This window comes from Martes martes (assembly GCF_963455335.1).
Source record: "Martes martes genome assembly, chromosome: 4".
Classification (NCBI taxonomy): domain Eukaryota; kingdom Metazoa; phylum Chordata; class Mammalia; order Carnivora; family Mustelidae; genus Martes; species Martes martes.
The window spans coordinates 66,237,642-66,262,493 of NC_137891.1; the positions used below are offsets into that span (position 1 = coordinate 66,237,642).

The 24,852-nt window shown below is 35.5% G+C and overlaps 1 protein-coding gene across 1 annotated transcript in view; it reads left to right on the forward strand.

Moving 5' to 3' along the window:
* Positions 1-14,092, forward strand: part of MYBL1 (MYB proto-oncogene like 1) — a 37,513-nt gene extending 23,421 nt beyond the window's left edge. The window contains exons 9-16 of the mRNA XM_080801140.1: positions 2,701-2,934; positions 4,004-4,372; positions 6,903-7,045; positions 7,563-7,677; positions 11,181-11,297; positions 11,391-11,495; positions 11,935-12,114; positions 13,418-14,092. Coding sequence (XP_080657266.1) covers positions 2,701-2,934; positions 4,004-4,372; positions 6,903-7,045; positions 7,563-7,677; positions 11,181-11,297; positions 11,391-11,495; positions 11,935-12,114; positions 13,418-13,546 — 1,392 coding nt within the window. The 3' untranslated portion in view covers positions 13,547-14,092. The remainder of the gene's footprint in view (positions 1-2,700; positions 2,935-4,003; positions 4,373-6,902; positions 7,046-7,562; positions 7,678-11,180; positions 11,298-11,390; positions 11,496-11,934; positions 12,115-13,417) is intronic.
* The last annotated feature ends 10,760 nt before the right edge of the window (positions 14,093-24,852 follow it).

Genomic DNA, 24,852 nt, shown 5'->3' on the forward strand with positions numbered 1-24,852 from the left:
TTAAAGAAATTTTTGTTTTGTTTTGTTTTGTTTTATTTATTTGACAGACAAAGATCACAAGTAGGCAGAGAGGCAGGCAGAGAGAGAGGAAGGAAAGCAGGCTCCCCGCTGAGCAGAGAGCCCGATGCAGGGCTTGATCCCAGGACCCTGGGATCATGACCTGAGCCGAAGGCAGAGGCTTTAACCCACTGAGCCACCCAGGCACTCCTCTTTAAAGAAATTTTTATATGAATATTGGTTGATGGAAACAATTAAGAGTATTAAATTAGGATAAATGGTATTCATTCTAGCTAAGTTAGGCTATGTTAGATGAATTAAAAGAAAGAAAGTTTATACTTAAATGACAATTTTAAGTTTTTGCATTTAGGAAAAGGTTATTCTTGGTTTGGGAGTTAATGAGGGGACTGTCCATTCACAGTGACTGGGAACTAATACAAAATTACTAAATAGAATAACTGAGTTCTTGAAATAGTGTTACGAGGCAACTGGTGATGGCTTTATACCACTTAAAAGTGTTAAAAACATTTGTTAACTGTAACAGACAAGATGCATGCCATGGGAAGCATAGTTTTTGTTTTGCAATTGCAAAAATCATGGACAAATAGGAAGAACTGAAGTGCACTTATTTTAAAATTAATTTTGAATTTATTAAGAAATAAACAGTTATGGTTGGAGAGTCCACATGTCTGGAGAATTATATCATGTTTAAACCATTTTTAATTTTTTGATAGTTTCATTTTTAGGAATGATAGGAAGATATAACTAGCTAAAAGATATGGCATTTTGCTTTAAAATGAAGAAAGCTATTAATTTATTTTAGAACTTATTTATCTAAAATCCACTCTTGTAAATATCTGGTTGGAGATTCTAGATTTTAGAGGGAAGTTGCTACACCCAGTGGAGTAGAGTCCATATACATATAAAGTATCCTTAAAAGTATTTGATAGTAATGTCATTTTACTGAGTATTCATTATGTTCGACCATTATAGATGTGTTTTATGTATTCTCAGTAATCCTAATGTTAATTCTGTGGAGTAGGTAGTTTGTTGTTAGAAATTTATATTCAGGTGAGTCTGAATGTAACCCTGTGGTTTTTCCATTGGGCCTAGTCATCTTTTTGAATCTTTTTCCCACCTCCATATTTAATTGAAATGCATATGGCTTGCAACCTATCTCTGGAAAGTGACTGTAAACTCAGAAGTTGTCTATGCTAGTAAGAGTGCTTTAGTTTCTTTTATTTTGGAGAAACTTTAAAACAGGTGGAAGTTTCACCTTACTTGAAACTTAACATTTTGCTATTGTGACTATCTAGCACATTCTAGTAATTTTTATTTTTAAAAATGATAGGGATCACTTATTGAGTACTTCCTATGGATAGGACAGTGTGCTTTCTAAAATATGGTAGCTACTAGCCCCATTTAATTTTAAATGAAATTTAAAAATTCAGTTCCTCAGTTGCACTAGTCACATTTTGGTTGCCCTTACGGCTAGTGCCTCTCATAATGAGAAGTTTCAGATATAAGAACATTTTCAGCATCTCTGAGAGTTCTATTGGATAGAGCTGTATACTTTACATATTCTTCCCAAGTTTTATTGAGATAGGACTTATAGCACTGTATGTTTAAGGTATACAGCATAATAAATTGACTTATATATATTGTGAAACGATTACCACAATAAATTTAGTTAACATCTGTCATCTAATTTAGATGAGAAAAGAAAACGAAAGAAAAGAAAAAGGGAAAAATACTTTCTTCCTATAATGAGAACTCTTAGGATCCACTCTTAACAACTTTTGAATTACATATTGTTTCTTAACCATGGCCCTTCAAGATCTCCTTTCTTGCTTTTTATTATGAGACACTGGGAAGCTAAGCTCAAAAGATAAGTAAATTGCCCACTGTACCTCTTCAGAGAGATAAAAATGACACAGTCTCTGACTTCAAAGGATTTACTCTGCAATGAGGACACAGACAAGAAGTAGGAAGTAGTGTGAGAAAATAAGTCACAAAGTTTTATGGGGGCACATAAGAGAGTCATCTAAGGTTTAGGTAGTCAGAGAAGGGTTCCTAGAAGAAATCCTATTTGAGCTCATTCTTGAAAGGCAATGATTATATTCTAGCAAAGTAGACGAACTGGACATTATTGTAAGTGGAACAGGTAAAAGTAGATGATGAGATGGAGTACTTTCCAATATTTGAATGTATCTTAAATGAAGAATAAAAGTTTTCCCTGGTCAATGTTGGAGAACATTCTAGATAAAGGGAACAGTAGTATGTGCAAAGGCATTCTAGGATCAAAGAGTAACCCCTGTGGGAATTGCAACAACAATAGTTGGGTATTTGGTATTCCCTGGAAGGAGGACGAATGAGTGAAAGTGTTAGGAGATGAAGGGTAAAAGGTAGAGAGAGACCACATTCTGGGAGCTTGAACTTTATGTTGTATACATGTGCTAGTTTTATCTCACCATGACTTTATAAATTAAAAACAATTTAGTTAGAAAAAAGAAATAGAGACAAGAGATTTAATGAAAAAAAAGTTTACATCCATTTTGAGGAAAGACAATGTATTTGCTATTATATTTTTTTAGCTGAAATGTTGTGAAGTATGTTATCCTAGAAAAAACTCTTACTTAAAATCCAAATTTATGCCTAGGTTGAGAATGACAAATAATACTCACATTTCTTTTGTACTTTTAGCAACCTGGAAGCTTTTCTAGCTGGTCTGGTAGTTTCCTCATGGATGATAGCATGTCTAATACTCTAAATAGCCTCGAGGAGCACACTAGTGAGTTTTACAGTATGGATGAAAATCAAACTCTGTCTGCTCAGCAGAATTCACCCACAAAGTTCCTGGCCGTAGAGGCAAATGCTGTGCTGTCCTCTCTACAGACCATCCCAGAATTTGCAGAGACTCTAGAACTTATTGAATCTGTAAGTTTGAAATTGTGAGATTATCAAAAGATCAATTTTAGTTACATGGTTTCATGTTCAGAAACTTAGTTTAAGGGACACTGACCAGTTTTATTTTAAGCATTCCTTTGTATGTCATGCTTAATTTTATTCTGATTTTTTGCAATGTCTTTTGGGAAAAACAAAAAACTTTATATCTATCTCAGTATGTACTTGGTCTAAAATTTTTAAAAAATAAAATTTAATTTGTTTTTTATTATACAAGTTGTACAAATATATTAGAGAGTGTTGGAAATTAGACAAAACTGTAAAGAAGAAAAGTCCTCCAGAAGCCCAGAGTTAATAATTTGAAATATTTTCTTTCAGGCTGTGTATTATACATATAAAATATATATACGTGCATATATTTTTAAACCAAAAGATACTTTTATGTATTGTTTGTGGATTTTTTTTTTCTACATTATATCATAAACATGTATTTGTTTTCTTAACTGTTTTTTAAACTTCAATTTTAATGACTTCATACTATTCTATCATATGAATGTAACAAAATTTATTTACTCAGTGTACTATTATTGAACATGTAGGTGGTATCCAGTTTTTCAGTATTAAAAATTACAGAATATATTATGTAAACCCTTGTGTAAAATCATGATTATTTCCTTAGGTTAGACTGAATTTCTGAATCCAAGTGTATGACCATTTTGGAGATGTTCCATACACATTACCAAATTGTATCAAATTTGATAGTATTTTTCTGATGTGGAATAGAGTAAAGCTTTATGAACTGTATTCTTTGATAATAACTTAAAATAATTTGCTCTTCTTACTTAAAATACTTTGACAGTAAGCTTCAGCTATTGAATTAGATGAAATATTATTTCAGAATGTTCCAAATTGGAATTATAGTAAAAACATAATCTGTTCCTCTCAAATAGTCTTTCTTTTAAAAAAAAAAAAAAGTTGAGTAAGAAAAGCCTATTTCCCCTAACAAAAACGAGTAGTTAACTTTGTAAAAATCGTCTATGTTCAAAATCACATTTAACTAGTTTAAAGCATTAGCTTTAGTTAAGGATTTATTTTATTGCAGGATCCTGTAGCATGGAGTGATGTTACCAGTTTTGATCTTTCTGATGCTGCTGCTTCTCCTGTCAAGTCCACCCCAGTCAAACTAATGAGAATTCAACACAACGAAGGAGCCATGGAATGTCAATTTAATGTCAGCCTTGTACTTGAAGGGAAAAAAAACAGTTGTAATGGTGCAGACAGTGAAGCTGTTCCTGTAACATCCACAAATGTGGCCAAGTTTAGCACTCCACCAACCATTCTCAGAAAGAAGAGAAGAATGCGAGTGGGTCAGTCCCCCAGCAGCGAACATAGCGATGGCTCTTTCACTGATGGCGGTAATACAGCACTAAAACACACACCGGTGAAAACACTACCATTTTCTCCTTCACAGGTAGCGGGTTGTTTTTGTTTGTTTCCAAATGTTGGTGATCTCAACTACATTAGATCCTTAATATCCTTACTAGCAGTTTGTTGCTTTGATAACACATAAAAATGGATAAGGTATTTAAATGTATACACAAGAGTGCTAAGCTCTGGTAGATCAGAAGCTGTCTCATAAGGTGTAGTAGTTACATTATAGTATCTTAAAATTTTTAGAGCTAAAAGGGATATTTTAGTTAAGTAGTTGTACATCTTTATAGGACTCATCAGGAAATAAGCCCAGAAAGGTAAAATGGTTTGCCCACAGTTATCTAATGTCAGAGTTGAGACTGAGATCCAGTTTCCTGATTAACTGTTCAACAGATATCAGGTATACATCCATAGACAACTGCTCACTGTAAGAAGTTCATGTGTCTGAAGATTTTCTAAGGATGTCAGGAACAGATACCTAGTTTGTCTCGGAGTTATGTCCTTGGGCAGTAGATATTTACAAGAGATACAAGGCAAACTATATCTGTTATTTTATAATACTATTTTTCTTAATGAATACTGTGTTCCAGGTTGTATGCCAAACACTCTTCTTATAGCATCTCAGTTAATCCTCTTCCAAAACACCTCAGGAGTTAAGTGGAACAACTTCGGAAGTTAAGTAATTTGTCCACTGTCCGTTAGTAAGAGAAGGAAGCTGATGTTTGCTGAAAGTGTCTTGGTAGAGGTTAAAAAGATTTATGGGGGACCTGGGTGGCTCAGTGTGTTAAAGTCTCTGCCTTCGGCTTGGGTCATGATCCCAGAGTCCTGGGATCGAGCCCCACATCGGGCTCTCTGCTCAGCAGGGAGCCTGCTTCCTCCTCTCTCTCTGCCTGCTTCTCTGCCTACTTGTAATCTCCGTCCGTCAAGTAAATGAACAAAAATCTTTAAAAAAAAAAAAAAGTTTTATGGAAAAAGAAGGAAATTTAATGGTCAAATAAACTTGGAAGTGCTGGGATATTATTGGAGATGTGCTTTGATGCTAAGAAGTTGGAGAATCTGACTGTACATAAACACTTGTTCTCTGAAAATTATTTCCCCTGTGCTTCAGGGGATGCCATTTACACAGACTATAGTTTGAATAGTTGCATTTTCTGATACCACCCCAGCTCTCAGAGTTACAAAGCATCCTGAGGAAGGTGAAACTGGGTTGGGCACACTAGTAATTTTCTGTTTTTGGAGTTTGTAACACTAGCAATTTTTGTTGAAATATAAATCCTAAGGGAAAGTAGCGGAGAAGGTTGAGGCATGATAGTAAAGACCTTGTATCTGAGAGTAAAGAGCTTGAATTTTATCCTATAACTGATGGACACCATGGCAGGGTTTTGAGAACATTTGACTACTAATTTTATGGCTAAGTGTATTGTAAATATTAGGAGTTGGAAGTGTTAGAGCTAGGATTCATTCCAGTTACAAGTAGCCTTAACGTGGTAGGCCTGGGTAGCTCAGAGGGTTAAGCCTCTGCCTTTGGCTCAGGTCATTGTCTCAGGGTCCTGGGATCAGCCAAGCATCAGGCTCTCTGCTTGGTCGGGAGCCTGCTTCCCCCTCTCTCTCTGTCTGCCTCTCTGCCTAGTTGTGATCCCTCTTGCTCTGTCAGATAAATAAATAAATAAAAACGAAAACATAAACAAAAAACCCCCAAGTAGCCTTAACGTAATTTCCACTTCTTCCTACCACTGTTTCTATTCCATTGGCTACAAAAGTCAATCGGTATTTCATGATTATATGTAAGTTAAGATTCAATGAGTAAATTGTGTCCTTTAGAAAATGGATTCCTTTTTTTTTTTTTTAAGATTTATTTATTTATTTATTTGACAGAGAGAGAGAGAGAGAGAGAGGGAACACAAGCAGGGGGAGTGGGAGAGGGAGAAGCAGGAGCCTCGCAGAGTAGGCAGCCTGATGTGGGACTTGATCCCAGAACCCTGGGATCATGACCTGAGCTGAAGGCAGACGCTTAATGACTGAGCCACCCAGGCGCCCCTAGAAAATGGATTCTTGATAGCAATTCTGTAGCAAATTTTTGAGAGAGCTATATTATCAGCAAAGCATTATTATTTTCAGAATTCAAAGAATTCTCAAGAAAAAGATACCTAAGATTGCATATTAATAAAATAATAAAACTTTTTTCCAGTTACACTGTTACGTGAAACTGTTAAATTTAACATAGCAGCTATTTATGGTTTCTATAGATTTTTATTTGATAATACAGTTATAAAATTATCTTACTGTGTTTTGTAACTTTCGAATATTTGTTAAGCAACTATTTATTGAATGCCTATTATATGCTAAACACTTAAAAGAGCTGGGGAAGCAGTGATAAGCAACATTAAAATTTCTGCCCTCATGGAGCTTAATTTTCCTGAAGTGGAATGTAAATGAAATATTATTAATTCTTTTCTAGAAGGAATGGAGAAATATCTTATATTTGAAAATATCTTTGAAAATCCTATCAGTTTAATATTTCTGTAGGGATTTTAACATTCTAGAAATTGTCTTTAAATGCTCTTTTTTAGTTTTTCAACACATGCCCTGGAAATGAACAAATTAATATAGAAAATCCTTCATTTACATCAACCCCTATTTGTGGGCAGAAAGTTCTCATTACAACTCCTCTTCACAAGGAAACAACCCCCAAAGATCAAAAGGAAAATGTAGGGTAAGTGAGAAAATGGGAAGCACAATTTTAGATTAATGAGGTGCTTGGCTGGCTCAGTCAGTGGAGCAGGAGAGTCTTGATCTTGGGGTTGTCACTAGAAGCCCCACATTGAGCATAGGGTTACCTATAAATAATAATAAAAATGACTTTGTTTAAAAAAAGCTTTCATCCATTTATCCTAATCCCTATTCATATAGGCCTTAGAATTGAAAAAAAAGATCATAACCTTATGTTTCATTCCTACAGACTGAAAACCAGCTACAGGTCATGGAAAACTTGGATATGAAGCAAAATAACATTTTTAGTATTTTTTTCTACATTTGTCTTTTTCTATTTTAAGATGATTGATTGGAGCAAGAATTAGTTTAGGCAAGCTACTATAAAATAGTCCTGGAATGTTTAAATAAAACATGTATGCTAGAAAAGTTTAGTGTATGCTTTTATCATGGGTTTGCCTTCCTTAACTCTTATAGAATCAAATTTTGACTGTAATACAAATATCTAAATGATTGGCTAGGTTTAGAACACCTACTATTAGAAGATCTATATTGGGTACCACACCAAGAACTCCTACGCCTTTTAAGAATGCGCTTGCTGCTCAAGAGAAAAAATACGGACCTCTTAAAATTGTGGTATGTATATTCTCCTTATTTTTAAGAAATATCCTGATCTTAATAAAAATTTTTTTGATCTTTATCTTTGATTTTTTTACATTTTGAAAAGATGTTCACTGAAATTAGTAAAAAGCTTATTTCTTGATTTATAAATTTGAATTTGTTGTATGAATCCTTTCCCTTGACTTGTAAATAAACCTTTGCTTGGCTTGTTTGGTATTCATACTTTTTTACATTAAGTCACATAGAGAAAGCAAATCAAGTGTCAGTTGAACCCTTTCCTTAATATTAAAACCCACCTTTTAGTAATTTCTGTGGTGGATACCTGCAGTAGAATAAAGTAATTTTAATATTTTGATATACATAAGCACTTTCCTAATAATATTTATGACTAATTGATCAGGATACCTCTTTAAAGTTCAGTTTACTCTTCTATTCAATGGAGATCATAAAACACATCCCAGAGGGTTATTTCTGGAGATTAACAAGATAGGTGAAATAAAGGGATTGGTGCTAAGTTTCAAAGATCATGTACTTTCTTGCTGCGATGATTAATCATGGTAGCAATAGTAGTTCATAAATGGAGGTAGAAAGTGTTATCTGTGCTTTTAGATATATAGTCAACTTTGAAATATGTTAGATGAAAACTATGGGCATTCTAATTCTAGGTAGATACAGATCTCTGACAAGTTAGGTTCATTAAAAATAAAATATTTTTAAAATATTGGTCACTTCTAGGCGAGTTTAGTTATTTCCTCTATTTTTAGTCATATTTTGACAAGATTAATTAATTCTAATCTACTTGATTTAATGAGTTTTCTACCAAAAGGAATGTCATACCCTCAAGTCTTCTGCTCTTTTCCCTCTTTTGAAAATATTGGTTAGAGCGTACATAGTAGGATTGATGAAATTTTTTTGTCCCCTAGCGCCTTAGACTGCTGTGAACAATTATATTCTTTTTAGCTGTCTGGACTTTTATTTGTGCATGTACACATAACGAAAGTGAGATCACACTTTATGTACTATCTTGTAATTTTTTTAAGTTAATGTGTATATATGTATCTCATAATTTTTAATATTTGTATTATATTCCACTGTATGGAATTACCTAATTGATTAGACTAATCTGTTTCAGTGTTTTGCCATTCATTTAAAATGCATCATTATTTCAACAAGCTAATAGGTATCAGGCACTGCACTAGGCTTTGGGGATGTAATGTTGAACCTGTCAGATATGTTGTCTGTTTTCTTAGGAGTGTGTACCTAATTGGGAGATAGACAAATAAACAGTGATTTGAAGGCATTTAAGAATTCTACAGTGCCTCAGGGTCATTTGTTCAGCATATAAATTGAAAAAAAATTGTTACTTTAATAATAGCACATGAGAAATCAGGTTTTAAGTGACCTCAAGTCCCTGGCAGTTTGTTCTCATTTGGAAGAATTTATCCATTGCTAAAACAGATTATTTTCATCAGCAATTTAAGATAAAAAGAAAATAATGATTTAGTAATTTTCTAAAATATCCATATGTTCATACATTTGTTTGCAGGAAGCTCACTTTTCACTTTTCATTCCTCCTGTTCCTTCTCCAGTTATTATTTACTAAGTACCTACAATATGCTAACCATTTAGTTTTCTTTTTTTTTTTTTTTAAATTTTATTTCTTTATTTGTCAGAGAGAGAGAGCGAGCACAAGCAGGGAGAGCAGCAGGCAGAGGGAGAAGCAGGCTCCCCACTGAGCAAAGGATTCCCCATGCAGAACTGGATCACAGGACCCTGGGATCATGACCTGAGCAGAAGGCAGCCGCTTAATGACTGAGCCACCCAGGCGCCCAAGTATCTGTTGTTTTCTTAATAAACATTGACTTTTCTAATGTTTGCTGAAGATCATTCAAAAGACTAAAAACTCTGAAAATTCTTTAAATATAAATCTAAATTTTGGTAGTATCAAACACAAATGTTAAGTACAGTAGTACTTTTCTTTGTCACATTAGGACAATTAAGAGAATAATTCTTGGATGCCTGGGTGGCTCAGTCGGTTAAGTGTCTGCCTTCGGCTCAGGTCATGATCCTGGGGTCCTGGGATCAAGTCCCGCATTGGACTCCCTGCTCAGTGGAGAGCCTGCCTGCTTCTCGCTTTCCCTCTGCCTGCTGCTCTGCCTACTTGTGCTTTCTATCTCTTTCAAATAAATAAATAAAATCTTAAGGAAAAAAAAGAATAATTCTTGGTAGTGAATGAATTCATGTGTCTTAGGCATTTCTCTAGGACATTTGTATTCTTATGAGGGAGAAACAAATCATAGATTTTTTTTTTTAAAGAGTACCTAATCAATGTTCTTTGTGAAATATAATCCTTAAAACAAAAGCTCTTGGAGCATTACATGGAAATACTGATATAATTCCTGCATGTCTCATGCTGTAGATGCAAGCACTTGAAAAATTCTCTTTCCATTATTAAAGCTTTTGTAAGTGCTGTGAAATTTCATTTATATATAAATGTTATTCTCCCTAGTTTTGCTGACTGGTAATCTAAGCTGCTGGTCATTCTGTGCTGTCAGTTTGTTTTTTATTTAGTGGCACTTTGATTAATTTTTTTTTTTTTTAAAGCAGATCTGGGGTATGGTAGGTGTCATTTGATATAATTAAAAACATTTTTCCCGGGGGCACCTGGGTGGCTCAGTCAGTTGGGCATCTAGCTCTTGATTTTGGCTTAGGTCATGGTTTCAGGATCATGAGGTTGAACCCCCAGTTGGTCTGTGCATGGAGCCTGCTTATGGTTCTCTCTCTCCCTTTCCCTATGCTCCACGCCCCACATGTGTGCGCTCTCTCTTTCTAAAACAAACCAACCATTTTTCTGACTTAGATGGTAGACCTAGATATTTGATTGGAAGCTAGGTAAATAATATTTTGAGACTATTTCACTATTCAGCCCATACTCAAGATTCTTTCTAATACCCACATAGACACACCACATACTACTTCTTGAACACTATCTCAGCTCCAAGCTTGAGGCTAGATGTACAGAGATATACACAAAAATGAAAAAGATGTGCTCACTGCTCTTAAGTAGCTCACACATTTAGTGGTAAGAGAAACGTGTTAACTAGTAATTACAATATAATAAGCATAATAAAAGTAGAATAAGGAGAACTAGTGTAGTCCCAATTTGTTCTTTACTTCTTATTTTTCCTATTTTTATATAAAAATATTTGGGAAATAATCTCTTATCTGTTTAATTCTAAGGCTCCTGATTGAAGCAGGAGCTACAGTAGGTTCCCCAGGAGGAGGAAGCCTAGAGTGAAGCCTAGAGTGAACAAAGTGCCACACTACATTCAGTGCTTGCAATGTGCAGTATTATTTTTGCCATAAAATTTTGCCATTAGTTAATTCATTCAACTTAGGTATCTACAGGGACAGGGAGAAAATTATGCCAATAATGAAAAAGTATTAAAAATGTATACATGGGGGAAAAGGAAATTGCTATAAAAGACTCTTTAATAACTCTCTTAAAAACAATTTAGTCACAGCCACTTGCCTTCTTGGAAGAAGATATTCGGGAAGTTTTAAAAGAAGAAACTGGAACAGATATATTCCTCAAAGAGGAAGATGAACCTGCTTACAAAAGCTGCAAACAGGAGGTAATCTTTCAATATTATTGTTAATAAAAGTCTTTATTTTAAAAATAAAAGTGACTTTACCATAATGTTTCTGTTGTAAATTATTCATTCTAGCATACAGCTTCTGTAAAGAAAGTCAGAAAATCACTAGTCTTAGATAATTGGGAAAAAGAAGAACCAGGTACTCAACTATTGACTGAAGACATTTCAGACATGCAGGTTTGTAAAGAATTTTTTTGTTGTTAAGATGATTGCTTTAAGTCCTGCTGGTTCTTGTTTCTTACTCATTGTGTGGTTAGTTCATTAGAGATTGATAAAGAGTTTCCTTTAGTATTCATATTGCTTACTTCAGAAAGAAACTACTAACTGTAGAGAATATTTTATTTACTTTCTTGCTTTTTATATTTGTTTTGTTTTGAGAGGAGTTCACTCTCTTATGTATGTCAAAAAATGGTAGTTCTCAAAACTTTAAATTTCAATATTTATCTTTGGTTAATTTCTGAAATATTTAATTTTACTACATTACTAGAATTTCATTGGAGCCAAAAGCTTTCTTGGAGGGAAATGAACAGGGCTTCCACCACCACTTACTCAGTAGTCCCTCTATTTGTCTCCATTTTTGAATTGGTTATTTTCCTCTTTCTTTTTTCTCTCTTAGTCAGAAAATATATTTACAACATCTTTATTAATGATACCATTATTGGAAATACATGACAATAGGTGCAACTTGACTCCTGAAAAACAAGATATAAACTCAACCAACAAAACATATACACTTAATAAAAAGAAACCAAACCCTAACACTTCTAAAGTTGTCACATTGGAAAAGAACCTTCAGGTATGAATTTATAAGTTTCTTTTAGTGATTTTTGTTGTTGTTTATTCAGTTATCATTTTGGACTTACTGATCACAAATTATACCTTTTCTTTTTAGATTCAAAACTGACTATAACAGTAACTAAACATTCATCATTATTCTGTCACTCAAACTAAATTTGGGTTTTTGAGAGACTCATTCATCAGAGCACATATAAATTAAACAATTGAATTTGTAGCCAGAGTCTCTTCTGGTGATTTCTTAAACACGATTTCATTTTTAAACTAAAGATACCTAAGTCTCCTTCTGGCATCTCTTCTGTAACAAATATGTGTAGCTCTAATTGCTATCTTGAAAGGGTAAGTGGTTGGAAGCAGTTTCAGCTTGATTTTGTTGGTACAGTTGTTTCCAGTGAACTTTTTGGCTCAGAAGTTATAAAACCAAATTCTTTTTTTCTGTTGCTATGCAGCCATTATGTCCCTGTAAATGAAGACTGGAAGATTTTTTACTACGTTATCTTAAGAATTCAACCCAGCTAGTTTGAGAGTTCATTGAGGAAGAAGTTATCCTCTTTAATACCACAGTGACTGCAGCACTAGCATTCCTGACATTTAAGCAGTCCTTGAAAACATCTTTGGCAATCAGACGTTGCCACCTCATCTCTGTCTTTAGCTGCTGCCCTTCAAAGAGCCATGTAGCACATTCTCTTAGTCCATTTTAAATGGTTTGATTTCCCAGTGTTCAACACAGAACTTTTCAGGAAAATACATTATGTAGCAGGTCATACCTATAATGTAGTAATCTTTATAATAAAGGAAGAAAACCAAGGAAGCAAACACAAACTTGACCTTGTATTATGAATATATTTCCTAATTTGCAAAACATAAAGCATTCTTGGCTCATTTTTTGACATTACATCCTCTCTTTAAATCCTTAGCAAAATTTTGAAGCAATAAAGACTTGACATTTCTTTCTGTGTTAAGACTGATTTGAATTGTGGGGGTTGTGGGCAGAGAATTTTTAATTGCCTCCACAGGTCTATGAACAATGTAGGTAGTTAAAAAAGATGGACCTTTAAAAATAAAAATTAATTAATTAAAAAAAGAGAAAAAGATGGACTTAAAAAAATTGACCATAAATATTTCAGTATGTATTTTTAAAATGTTGTTTAATAAGAAGTATCACAGTGCCATCATCAAAACTGTTTACGGTGATTATTTATCATTAAATATCCATTCAGTTGAAATAATTGACTTAAAAGTGTAAAGTGGAATGGATAGTTATTTTAGTAATCTTCACATCACTATTAATGTTTCCTTCATAGTCAAACTGTGAATGGGAAACAGTGGTTTATGGGAAGACGGAAGACCAACTTATCATGACTGAACAAGCAAGAAGATATTTGAGCACCTACACAGCTACCAGCAGTACTTCAAGAGCTCTCATACTGTAATTGTTATTAAAATTGATGAAATGCCCTACTTTTACTGTATTCTATACTAAATTAGGTTGCAATGAAATTTTTGTCAATTAATTGTTTTTAAAGTTTTAATATAACCCTAAAACGGTTTGCATCTTTTTTCATATTGGGCAGGCATGATGCCCAGCCACTTAAGTAAGGGGTTGGTAATTTCATAGTTAATTTTTTAAGAGATGAGATTTTTAAAAATTGTTTTTAAAAGAACAAGATGGGAAAACTGTGTTAGAATGTTATAAATATCCTAAAAGTAAATTCTCACATATTTTCTTCAGAAGATGTATGTTCCTACTCTTGATGCTGCAGTTTTGTTACAGATAGGTTATGAGTATGTGTGATTTCTGTAATTAGTCTATGTATGGGAAGCACACATGGTTTTATGAAGTACTTTTGCCTACGTGCTGATTGACTTAGGCTACCATTTACAAAGAAATACAGTGGAAAGAAATTGAAAAGGAGGAGAGAAAGTTGCACTACTAATTTTTGGTATTTTTCAAAAACAATAAAATTAACTACAGTGTTAAATGTATTTATTTGAGCATAGTACTAAAAAAGCATTGATAAAGGTTTTTTTCCTTATTAGTAAAGAGTCAGTATTTTCTTCATAAATCTCAGAAGAGCTGAGAGTTTTGTTGAATGTATTGTACAGTATGTAGGAGCAAGAAGACTTTGTAAATTGGAAAGTCTTTTTATAATTTATTTTCATTTTTAAAGCTTAAATGTAGATATTTATACCTATACAGGGTATCTAGAAGCCAGTGTTGTTTCCTGTTATTTACAGCTAACATAAAGAACAATTTTGATGTTTAAGTATGAAATATGAAACAGTAGTAAGTTATAGCTGCAAAGAATACAGTATCTACACTGTATGTCACATCTACCTAAATATTGCACTATGCCCTTTAAATCATGTTGGTTATAAAGTAGTTCTAAAAAGTACTAAATAATAATTTAATATTTTCTTTTTAAATTATATGGGGGGGTCATATAAATTAATCTGGTGATTTGTATATGTGTTTGAAATTTTTGCATTTTGTTTAAACAAATAATATGGTACTTGGGTCCCTAAAAACAGTCTGCACTTAGAAGTTTATTGTATTTACTCAGTGTTTCAGAAGTAGAGAACATTATTTTTTATTTATAAAAATATTTTGTCCTTTTATAAATGTTTTGTGTTTCTCTACAGGTTACAACAGTTGCTTCAGTTGCCTGTTTTAGGTGTTTGCACTTATTTCTTTTTGAAAGAATGTCTTTATTTGCTTTTGTGTAGAGATTTTATGTACTTTTTTTTTGAGACATATAATGGTGTGCTGTCAACTTAAACACTGACAGGCAAATAGAATTGTACACTGTAGTTGTAATTATTTATAATTGACACACTCTCTCCCTCTCCACTCCTGAAGTATGCTGCTATAGAAAATAGCAGAATCGGCTTGCTGCTATGAGAGAAGGAAAGAGCCACCACGACTTGCACTGTGTGAAAAGGTAAAAAGCAAATGATGGCAAGTTCTCAAGTTAACTTAATGGAATCAACCATTACCAGGCAAATTCTTGCAAATGCTAAAATACTATGCCTTAAAACAAAGACAGCTTAAGATTTTCTGATGTTTTACGTTAATAGAAATGGTAATACTAAGTATTTTAACGCCTAGCTCTTGAACAGTAGACCTAAAAGGGTTTTAAGCTATTTAAATCCACTTGCTCATTTTTGCATATTATATGTAGTGGGAAGTGAAGAAAATGTATGGTACCAAGATTATGCCTTGTTGATAACAAATAGATGAGCCAATTTGAATCTTCTTCGCGTGTTTTGTTAAGTCTGTTGATTGCTTCCTAATTAGTGAACTTCTCACAGAAATATCACTTTATAAAACCAATGATTGTAGCAAAATCATACTGGATCATTTCAATTTCAGTTACTTTGAACTAATAGCACATAATCGTTTTTGTTCGTTTGTTTGTTTGTTTGTTTTAATGTAGCCCAAAGCCCTTAGCTGGTTTGGATGTACATAGTTTCCAGTCACCAAAGTATATCTTGGAAGAGCTATATTTTTTTAAAACATAATTTTTCTTGAGCATTAAATTATCCCAAGTATAATATATTGCAGATAAGCCTGGGCTTATTGGACATAGTACATATTTGGGCTGGTATTGGTTGAATCCTTTAGTTAACTGCTTTGTTGCTTTTTGCAAGAAGAGTTTTAATCTTAAACATGTCAGGCATCTTAAGTCACCTATATACTGTTGTGTTCATTTGAATTTCTTTCAGTATGTTATAAAAATGCCAGACATACATGTAGCAGCCATACTTGCATGGAAACTGACTACACATATATAATACTGCATTTCGTTGTAAGGTTTTCACATTAATACAGCAATTACCCTGACTAAACTGAGTTTTTTGATGTATGGGAAAACTTTCCATTGTAAGAGAATCTTGCATACAATGTTGACTATTAACATCCATAATAAAGCATCTGTGTACAAGCTGACTTGGCATTCCTTGTTTCACTTTGGTTTTGTTTTATGGTATTGATTGAACTGTTAAGGACTTAACCCAACATTCTGTTCTTAGACTTTTTTTTCCCCTTTAGTTCTACATATACAGGTGATTTTATCTGTTAACACAACCTGACCTCCTTATCAAGAAGTGGAAATACTTACACAGTCTCTTTCAGAGCCATATTTTCAACTGCTTTTAAATATTTCCATATAACTCCTCTTTTTTAAAAAAATGTATTTATTATTGTTATTAACATATAATGTATTGTTTGCCTGAGGGGTACAGGTCTGTGAATTGTCAGGCTTACACACTTCGAAGCACTTACAATTCACATACCTTCCCCAGTGTCCATAACCCAGTCACCCTCTCCATACGCCCCCTTCCCCTAGCAATCCTGTTTGTTTCATGAGATTAAGAGTCTCTTATGGTTTGTCTCCTCCCGATCCCATCTTGTTTCATTTTTTCCTTCCCTATCCCCCAAACCCCCCACTCTGCCTCTCAAATTCCTCATATCAGGAAGATCATATGATAATTGTCTTTCACTGATTGACTTATTTTGCTCAGCATAGTACCCTCTAGTTCCATCCACATCGTTGCAAATGGCAAGAGTTCATTTCTTTTGATGCCTGCATAGTATTCCATTATATATAGACACCACATCTTCTTTATCCATTCATCTGTTGATGGACATCTAGGTTCTTCCCATAGTTTGGCTATTGTGGACATTGCTGCTATTAACATTCGGGTGCACCTGCCCCTTCGGATCACTACATTTGCATCTTTAGGGTAAATACCCAGTAATGTGATTGCTGGGTCATAGGGTAGCTCTATTTGCAACTTTTTGAGGAACCTTCATACTGTTTTTCAGAGTGGCTGCACCAGCTTGCATTCCCACCAACAGTGTAGGAGGGTTCCCCTTTCTCTGCATCCTCTCCAACATCTGTCATTTCCTGACTTGTTAATTTTAGCTATTCTGACTGGTGTGAGGTGGTATCTCATTGTGGTTTTGATTTATATTTCCCTGATGCCGAGTGATGTGGAACACTTTTTCATGTGTCTGTTGGCCATCAGGATGTCTTCTTTGGAGAAATATCTGTTAATGTCTTCTGCCCATTTCTTGATTAGATTATTTATTCTTTGAACAGGGGTTTATCAATCTTATTAATTCTTTCAAAGAATAAGCTCCTAGATTCGTGAATTTGTTCTACTGTTCTTTTGGTTTCTATTTCATTGATTTCTGCTCTGATCTTTATAATTTCTCTTCTCCTACTGGGTTTAGGCTTTCTTTGCTGTTCTTTCTCCAGCTCCTTCAGGTGTAGGGTTAGGTGTATACTTGAGACCTTTCTTGTTTCTTGAGAAAGGCTTGTATTGCTATATACTTTCCTCTCAGGACCGCCTTTGCTGTGTCCCACAGATTTTAAACAATTGTGTTTTCATTATCATTTGTTTCCATGAATTTTTTTTTATTCTCTTTAATTTTCCTGGTCGACCCATTCATTCTTTAGTAGGATGCTCTTTAGCCTCCATGTATTTAGTTCTTTCCAACTTTCCTCTTGTAACTGAGTTCTAGCTTGAGAGCATTGTGTTTTGAAAATATTCAGGGAATAATCCCAATCTTTTGGTACTAGTTGAGACCTGATTTGTGACCCAGGATGTGATCTATTCTGGAGAATGTTCTGTGTGCACTTGAGAAGAATGTGTATTCTGTTGCTTTGGGATGGAATGTTCCAAAAATATCTGTGATGTCCATCTGGTCCGGTGTGTCATTTAAGGCCTTTATTTCCTTGTTGATCTTTTGCTTGGATGATCCATTTTAGTGAGGGGGGGTTGTTAAAGTCCCCTACTATTATTGTATTATTGTTGATGTGTTTCTTTGATTTTGTTATTAATTGGTTTATATAGTTGGCTGCTCCCATGTTAAGGGCATAGATATTTAAAATTGTTAGATTTTAAATAATACTTCTTGTTGGACAGACCCTTTGAGTATGATATAGTATCCTTCATCTCTTATTATAGTCTTTGGCTTAAAATCTAATTTATCTGATACAAGGATTGCCACCCCAGCTTTCTTTTGAGGTCCATTAGCATGGTAAATTATTTTCCACCCCCTCACTATAAATCTGGAAGTGTCTTTGGGTCTAAAATGAGTTTCTTGTAGACAGCATATTAATGGGTTTTGTTTTTTTAGCCATTCTGATACCCTGTGTCTTTTGATTGGGGCATTTAGCCCATTTACATTCAGGGTAACTATTGAAAGATATGACTTTAGTACCATTGTATTGCCTGTAAGGTGACTGTTATTGTATATTGCCTCTGTTCTTTTCTGGTCTACTACTTTTAGGCTCTCTCTTTGCTTAGAGGAGTCCTTTCAATATTTCCTGTAGGACTGGTTTGGTGTTTGCAAATTCTTTTAGTTTTTGTTTGTCCTGGAAGCTTTTTATCTCTTTTTATCTCTCCTTCTATTTTCAGTGATAGTCTAGCTGGATATAGTATTATAGGCTGCATGTTTTTCTCATCAGGGTGTTACCTGCAAGGCCAAATGGTCACCCAGTCAGGTCTGTGCAGTATTATATTGCCTCAGTGAATTCATCACCATTTAGATTTTACCTTTAGCTTTCTAGGCTTAGAAATCTGATAGTTTACCCTTCAGTAGAATGCTTATCTCAGTGCAAGACTGACACATGAAAGTGAAATGTCAGTCTCTGAATTTACAGTATGAAATACAACTGCTAAGAGGACGAGGTACATTCTCTTCTGTGAAAGCATAAGGAAAGAGATACAAAAACCACATAGATTGATCACATCTCTTCTGTTCAAAGACCTTCTGTAGTTGTCTGTTGCCTAAATAAAAATAATTCTACTTCACTTCCTAACCTAGACCTGGTGACTTGGCTCTTCAAGAACACAGATGTGCATGCTTCTACCTCCGTGCCTGTGTTTGTAGTGTTTCTTCTGCATGATTGTTTTGTTTTTGTCTCCTTAGCCTGTTAAAATTTTACTCATCCTTGATGGCACAGATCTGTGAATCATTGCCTGATTACCCTAGTGCTTCCATAAAACTTTCCCACTAGACTTGTTTTGAAGAGTGGGGACTGCTATTTATAGCTCCTTGTCTAGCATGGTGCTTAGAAAATCTCGGTAAATATTGAAAGAATTTTTAAAAATTCATCATGACTATGAGAATAATAGCCATAATTTACACAACAGATTGATTAGAAATAGCTTTGGCTTCTTAGTTATCCATACAAAATGAGTTTTGCCTTATAGTCAATAAACTATTACTTTGTTAAAGTCTTTCATCTTCTTTTTTAACCATGTAATTTCCTGCTTGGTTTATGAAGCTATAGAGTGATAGACTTGCCAGCCAATCAGACCCTTAATTATATTGAAAAACAGATGGTAGTTTTTGAAGAGGTACTTACCACTCTGTGAGAAGTGAAAATTTAATTAAGTAGTGTAAGGTAAAATGAATCAAGTGAAATTCCATTGGAACTTTATACTTTCCCCTTCTCTGGCTTTTTTTTTTTAATAATTAGATAGTCAATAATATGTGAAATATTATCAGTAGAAAACCAAGATAAAGTGTACCAGGAAAAAAATTACTCATGGCTGACATATGTTGTCAAGAGAATGTTTCTGAAAACTTTTTAGTGTGTTGGCATCAATATGTTTGTTAAAAGCTGTTGCATTTGAGCAAACTCAGTATTAAAAGCAGTGTACTATACTGCCCTTATTTCTGAAGGTCTCAGATCTGATGTGCTTATTCAAGTTCCAACTACAGAATGTGCTCGGTTTGAGTGGATTTTCCTGGCCAGCACAGGGAAAGAGGGAGGGAGATTGACTTTACTGTGATTTTACTACTGCAGTTTTGTTAACCGTACTTCAAGATTGGATAAAATTCTTTTTAAAAAAAATTAACATATAATGTATTATTAGCCCCAGGGGTACAGGTCTGTGAATCACCAGGTTTACACACTTCACAGCACTCACCATAGCACATACCTTCCCCAATGTCCATAACCCCACCACCCTCTCCCTACCCCCTACCTCTGGCAACCCCCAGTTTGTTTTGTGAGATTAAGAGTCTTTTTCATTGTTTGTCTCCCTCCCGAAGACTGGATCAAATTCTGACATAATTTCCTAATCCCTAGTACAGTTAGCATTTATTTATTCATTCAACTAGCAACTGATACTTAACCAAGTGCTTACAGTACCTGGTGGTAAGTATTGAGGATACTGTGGTAAATAGGACATGACCCATCCCTTAAGGAAGCTGATATTCTAGAAGGGGATATGATTAAGTATGTAACAGAAATAGCATCTATTTTCCTTAGGCCGAAAAATGAGATGGATCAAGTAACCAGGTTTCCTCGTATTGGTAGAAGCTCATTTGAGAATTTGGTCACTCCTAGATAGTGTGGATTTCTTTTCCCCGTTTACTATGAAGAAGTGGTTGGGCTAGCACCATCCAGGGGTCTTGTAGCACCCAGAAGTTCATAGTCTAAAAGTCTGGGTACAGTGTAGCAGCTGGGGCCATGTGCCAGTCACAAGCATGTCATTTAATCCTCCTGACTATCAGGTAAACATTGGTATAATCCACTTTTGTGGATATGGACACAGACTTAGGTTAAGAGACTTGTCCAAATACACAGTACAATGTTGAGCTGGGATTCATTTAATCATCTGAGATTTGGATTGATTCTTTGAAATTAAGTATAAGGCACAGAGGAGTGCAGAGTATAAGATTTCATTTCTATAAAAGTACAAAAACAGGCAAAAATAGTGTATGCTATTAGAAGGTAGTGGTTGCCCTGGGTGGGAGGGTTGTTGAAAGGAGCCTTGAGGAAGGAGGCTTCTGGGATACTACAATGCTTAATTTCTGGCCTTGGGTGCTAATTTTATGGATGTGTTTAGGTTCATATAAATCCAAGCTCTCTCTTGGTGCACTCTCCTGTATGTATGTATGGTATGCTTCAATAACAAATTTTTTAAAAATTAAGCTTAGATTGGATAGTAGAGGGAAATAAAAGTTCTCTGCCAAGTGAAAATGTAACAAATGTCCCTTGCAGGGTTCCGCTCATATGCTTACAAGTCTGCAAGAACTATGCATTCAGTTATGAGCTTCTCACTGTTCTTTTCCAGCATATGTTGAACCCATTTCTTCTGCTAAAGTAAATGTATACAAGATTGCTACGGGAAGTGAGAGAGTAGTTTCTTGGGCTGTATGTGCCAAACATACCAAAGTTTTATTTGTAAGAGCTTACTCCACTCCATCGCATGAACTCTTAACCCAAGCCAAACTCAACAGTCAGAGTTCCCCCCATAAATATTCCACAATTACATTTCTCAGCTCTGCTCAGTCTCTTGCTTTCACTCCTACCCCACTGGAATATCTACATTCATCAAGTTTCTAGTAAGCAAATATTCATCTATCTCATGGGGTCCACTAGTACTTTGCACCTTACCAGCTGTATTTCTTTGTAGCACAATGTGTTACTGTCTTTTCAGTGTGGTGTTCTCTTAACCGACATTCACTTAATTCACTCATCTGATTAACCCACATTCCTCATTCCCAAGTTCCCAAGTTTCCTGTCACCCAGGGCTAGTAGGCTAGTAGACTAATAGACTTTCTCTAATTAACAACACTTTTTGCTTAACAATGAGGCAAATCATGATAGATGAGAGGGCTTCTACATTTTTTTTTAGGTTTACTATATTTTACCAGGATGTCCAAAATACTATGTTAACATTTAATATACATTATCAATAAGGTATTTTTATATTCTCTCTTCCCCTTTTCCCCCACCACATTCTAAGTCTTTGAAATCCAAAGCACATTTTACACTTACAACACGTCTCAAGTCAGATCAGCCACATTTGAAGGGCTTGATAACGTCATGTGGCAAGTGGCTAGTGCACTGAGCAATATTTTTAATCTCTAATAATTTTAATCTTTAATTAAAACTAAGCTTAATTAAATTAATAATTTAACATTTTAATATTTTAAATCACTAGGAAATTACAGAGACAACGTTTTGTAATTCAGAAGAAACGCTATCTATTTCAGGCCACATACCAACTTAGTAAATTACAATTATTGGAATCTTTCATCCCCACTTCCCTTTTTCCCTGGGTCTTTTGGAGTTCATTAATTTAATCCCAATTCCTCTCCTTGTTGAACTTGGGATCACACCTGTCACAAGCTTCAGTTTCTTCAGGAGTAAGATAGAGGTCTACTACCTTGTTAATCTCCATATTACGGTCTCATTTTTTTAAAAAGATTTTATTTGACAGAGAGAAGGAGAGAGAACAAGAAGGGAGAGCAGCAGGCAGAGGGAGAAGTAGGCTCCATGCTGAGCAGGAAGCTCGATGTGGGACTCCATACCAAGACCTCAGGATCATGATAGCTGAAGGCAGACGCTTAACAGACTGAGTCATGCAGGTGCCCCTATATTACTGTCTCTTTAAGTGGACTGTAAGTTCCCCAAGGGAATGTGTCCAGTGTTAAACACACCACCTGGAACTATGCAAAACACAAAGGATATAATAGCAAAACCAAGCAGCCCTGCTAATGCGCTTAAATTCTGAGAGGGGAGGTAGAACTCCAAATGCTATCAAGGAGAGAAATACAGTCCCATGAGAGGTTATGACAAAGGAAACTAATCTGTTTTCCTTAGGAGAAAGTGGTGTGTGAAGTGAGATCTGGCAGATGGAGAGGCAATGAGGTAACTGGGTAAGGAGAATAAGGTTCTGTGGAGGGAACAGTCATTCCATATTCAAAAACCCCAAAGCCAGGGACGCCTGGGTGGCTCAGTTGGTTAAGCAGCTGCCTTCGGCTCAGGTCATGATCCCAGCATCCTGGGATCGAGTCCCACATCAGGCTCCTTGCTTGGAGCCTGCTTCTCCCTCTGCCTCTGCCTATGCTCGCTCACGCTCTCTCCCTCTCTCTCTCTGACAAATAAATAAATAAAATCTTTAAAAAAACAAAACAAAAACCCAAAGCCAGAGTGAAGGGGTGAGATTGGTGGAGGACTGTGCAACAAGGCCCCTGAAGAAACAGGCAAGCCCTGGTAGACCATGTCTTCCCTGGGAAACAGTCTGATGGAGATGAGCATGCAGGATTGTGCAACATGTTAGAGCTCTTGCAATCAACACCTGAGGAAGGGAAGGGAGCAGGATTGGGCAGATAGAGAAGTTGGCCACAATGCTGACTCAATGAAGAACTTGGCCAACTCCATGGGGAGCTCTGAGGCTCAGGTGGCCCTTGAAGATGTCCCAAGTCAGGTGAGGAGACCTGGGTTTCTTATTGGAAGTGGGCCACACCAGGAGGGGGGCCTGCCCCTGGGTGAGGACTCTCCTCAGAGAGCAATTGATTGACTTCAGTTTCTTTTGTAGAGTAAGAAGCAGGGTCATCTCCTGAGAAAGACAGGAGGAACTGATGTTGTGGGAGGCACTGTCAAGAGATCTGTGGACAGTAAAGAATTTGTAAATGATTGTTGAGGAAAACAAGGAAGGAATTTGATCAGGGAAACACAGGAGAACTGCCAAGGAACACTGAGGACTCGTTTTGGCAAGCATGAGTTCAGGCCCTCTGCTAGGTGCATCATGATGTTTGGTGTTAATTTAGCCTCACTTTTTCCCTCAGCTGGGGAGCATGACTACAGGCGGGGACCCTGCACAGATACATAGTGGTACACATCTGTCTCACCCTTGGCATCCATTGCTGGGGCTGGATGACCCAGGGCCGCAGCAGAAGAAGCAGACAGCATTTCCATTTGCCAAATGGACAGGGGAAAAGGACTGAGGAGCAAAGGAATGTGAAATATTATTAAGAAAGGTGGTTCATGGAATAAGGCAGGATCATCTCAACTGGAGGTCCCTTTGCCTCTTCTGAATTTCCATTGTACTTTATGTCATTTGTAGTCATCATTACTTCTGTCCTTCGTTAGAGTTTTTGGGGTATGCCTTGGCACCTCTCTAGATTTGTGGCTCTTTGAAGAGCTCCAGCTCCGAGTGGGCCCTCAACAAATATTTTCTAAATGTTCTAGAGTGTTGTCTTCTGGTGTTTGGCTCATCTGCATTGACTTGATTTATAGCTTAGCCAAGAATATGTTAGTGGTGAAGGAAGGGAGCCTGGATCCACACCTTAGGTTCCTCATTCCTTCATTCACTCAGCCAGTACTGATCATGTCCGACCATAAACTAGTAAGGATAAACCAGAGTGGGTTCTAATCACGGAATTTAATATTTAGTGGTATAGGAAAGAGGAAAAATTCTTCCTCTACCTTTCAAGGTCTTCCAGCTGGAATAAGAATTAAATTTACACGAGACAGATTACAGGAGACAGATTAATGGGAAAAAACCCCAAAGTTTTATTATGTGTGTGCAGAGGCCCAATAATGAAATCTGAGACCTAAAGAAATGAAAATGAAAATGAAAATGAAAATCCGAGACCCAAAGAAATCTAAAAATAGATTTATAAAAAAGGAAGTTTTTATAAGTTTTAGACAAAGAGACAATAAATCTGTGAGGAAATGACAGGATAAAGAAAACAGGTGTTTGGGAGCTTTAATTGGTAGGGAATTCTAAGCAGAATTAAAGCTGAGGTAGTTGATTAGAAAAAAAAAAAACAGATTTGTTTCCTAGCTTCCTTGGCTTTGTGAAGTCCCTGTCTCTGATGATAAAGACGTCTTTTTACTTTTTAGTATAGGAAAGGTAGTTTTCATATGGAAGATTTGTTTCCTGCTTTTAGGAGGACAGAGGAGGGGCTGAATGTTCT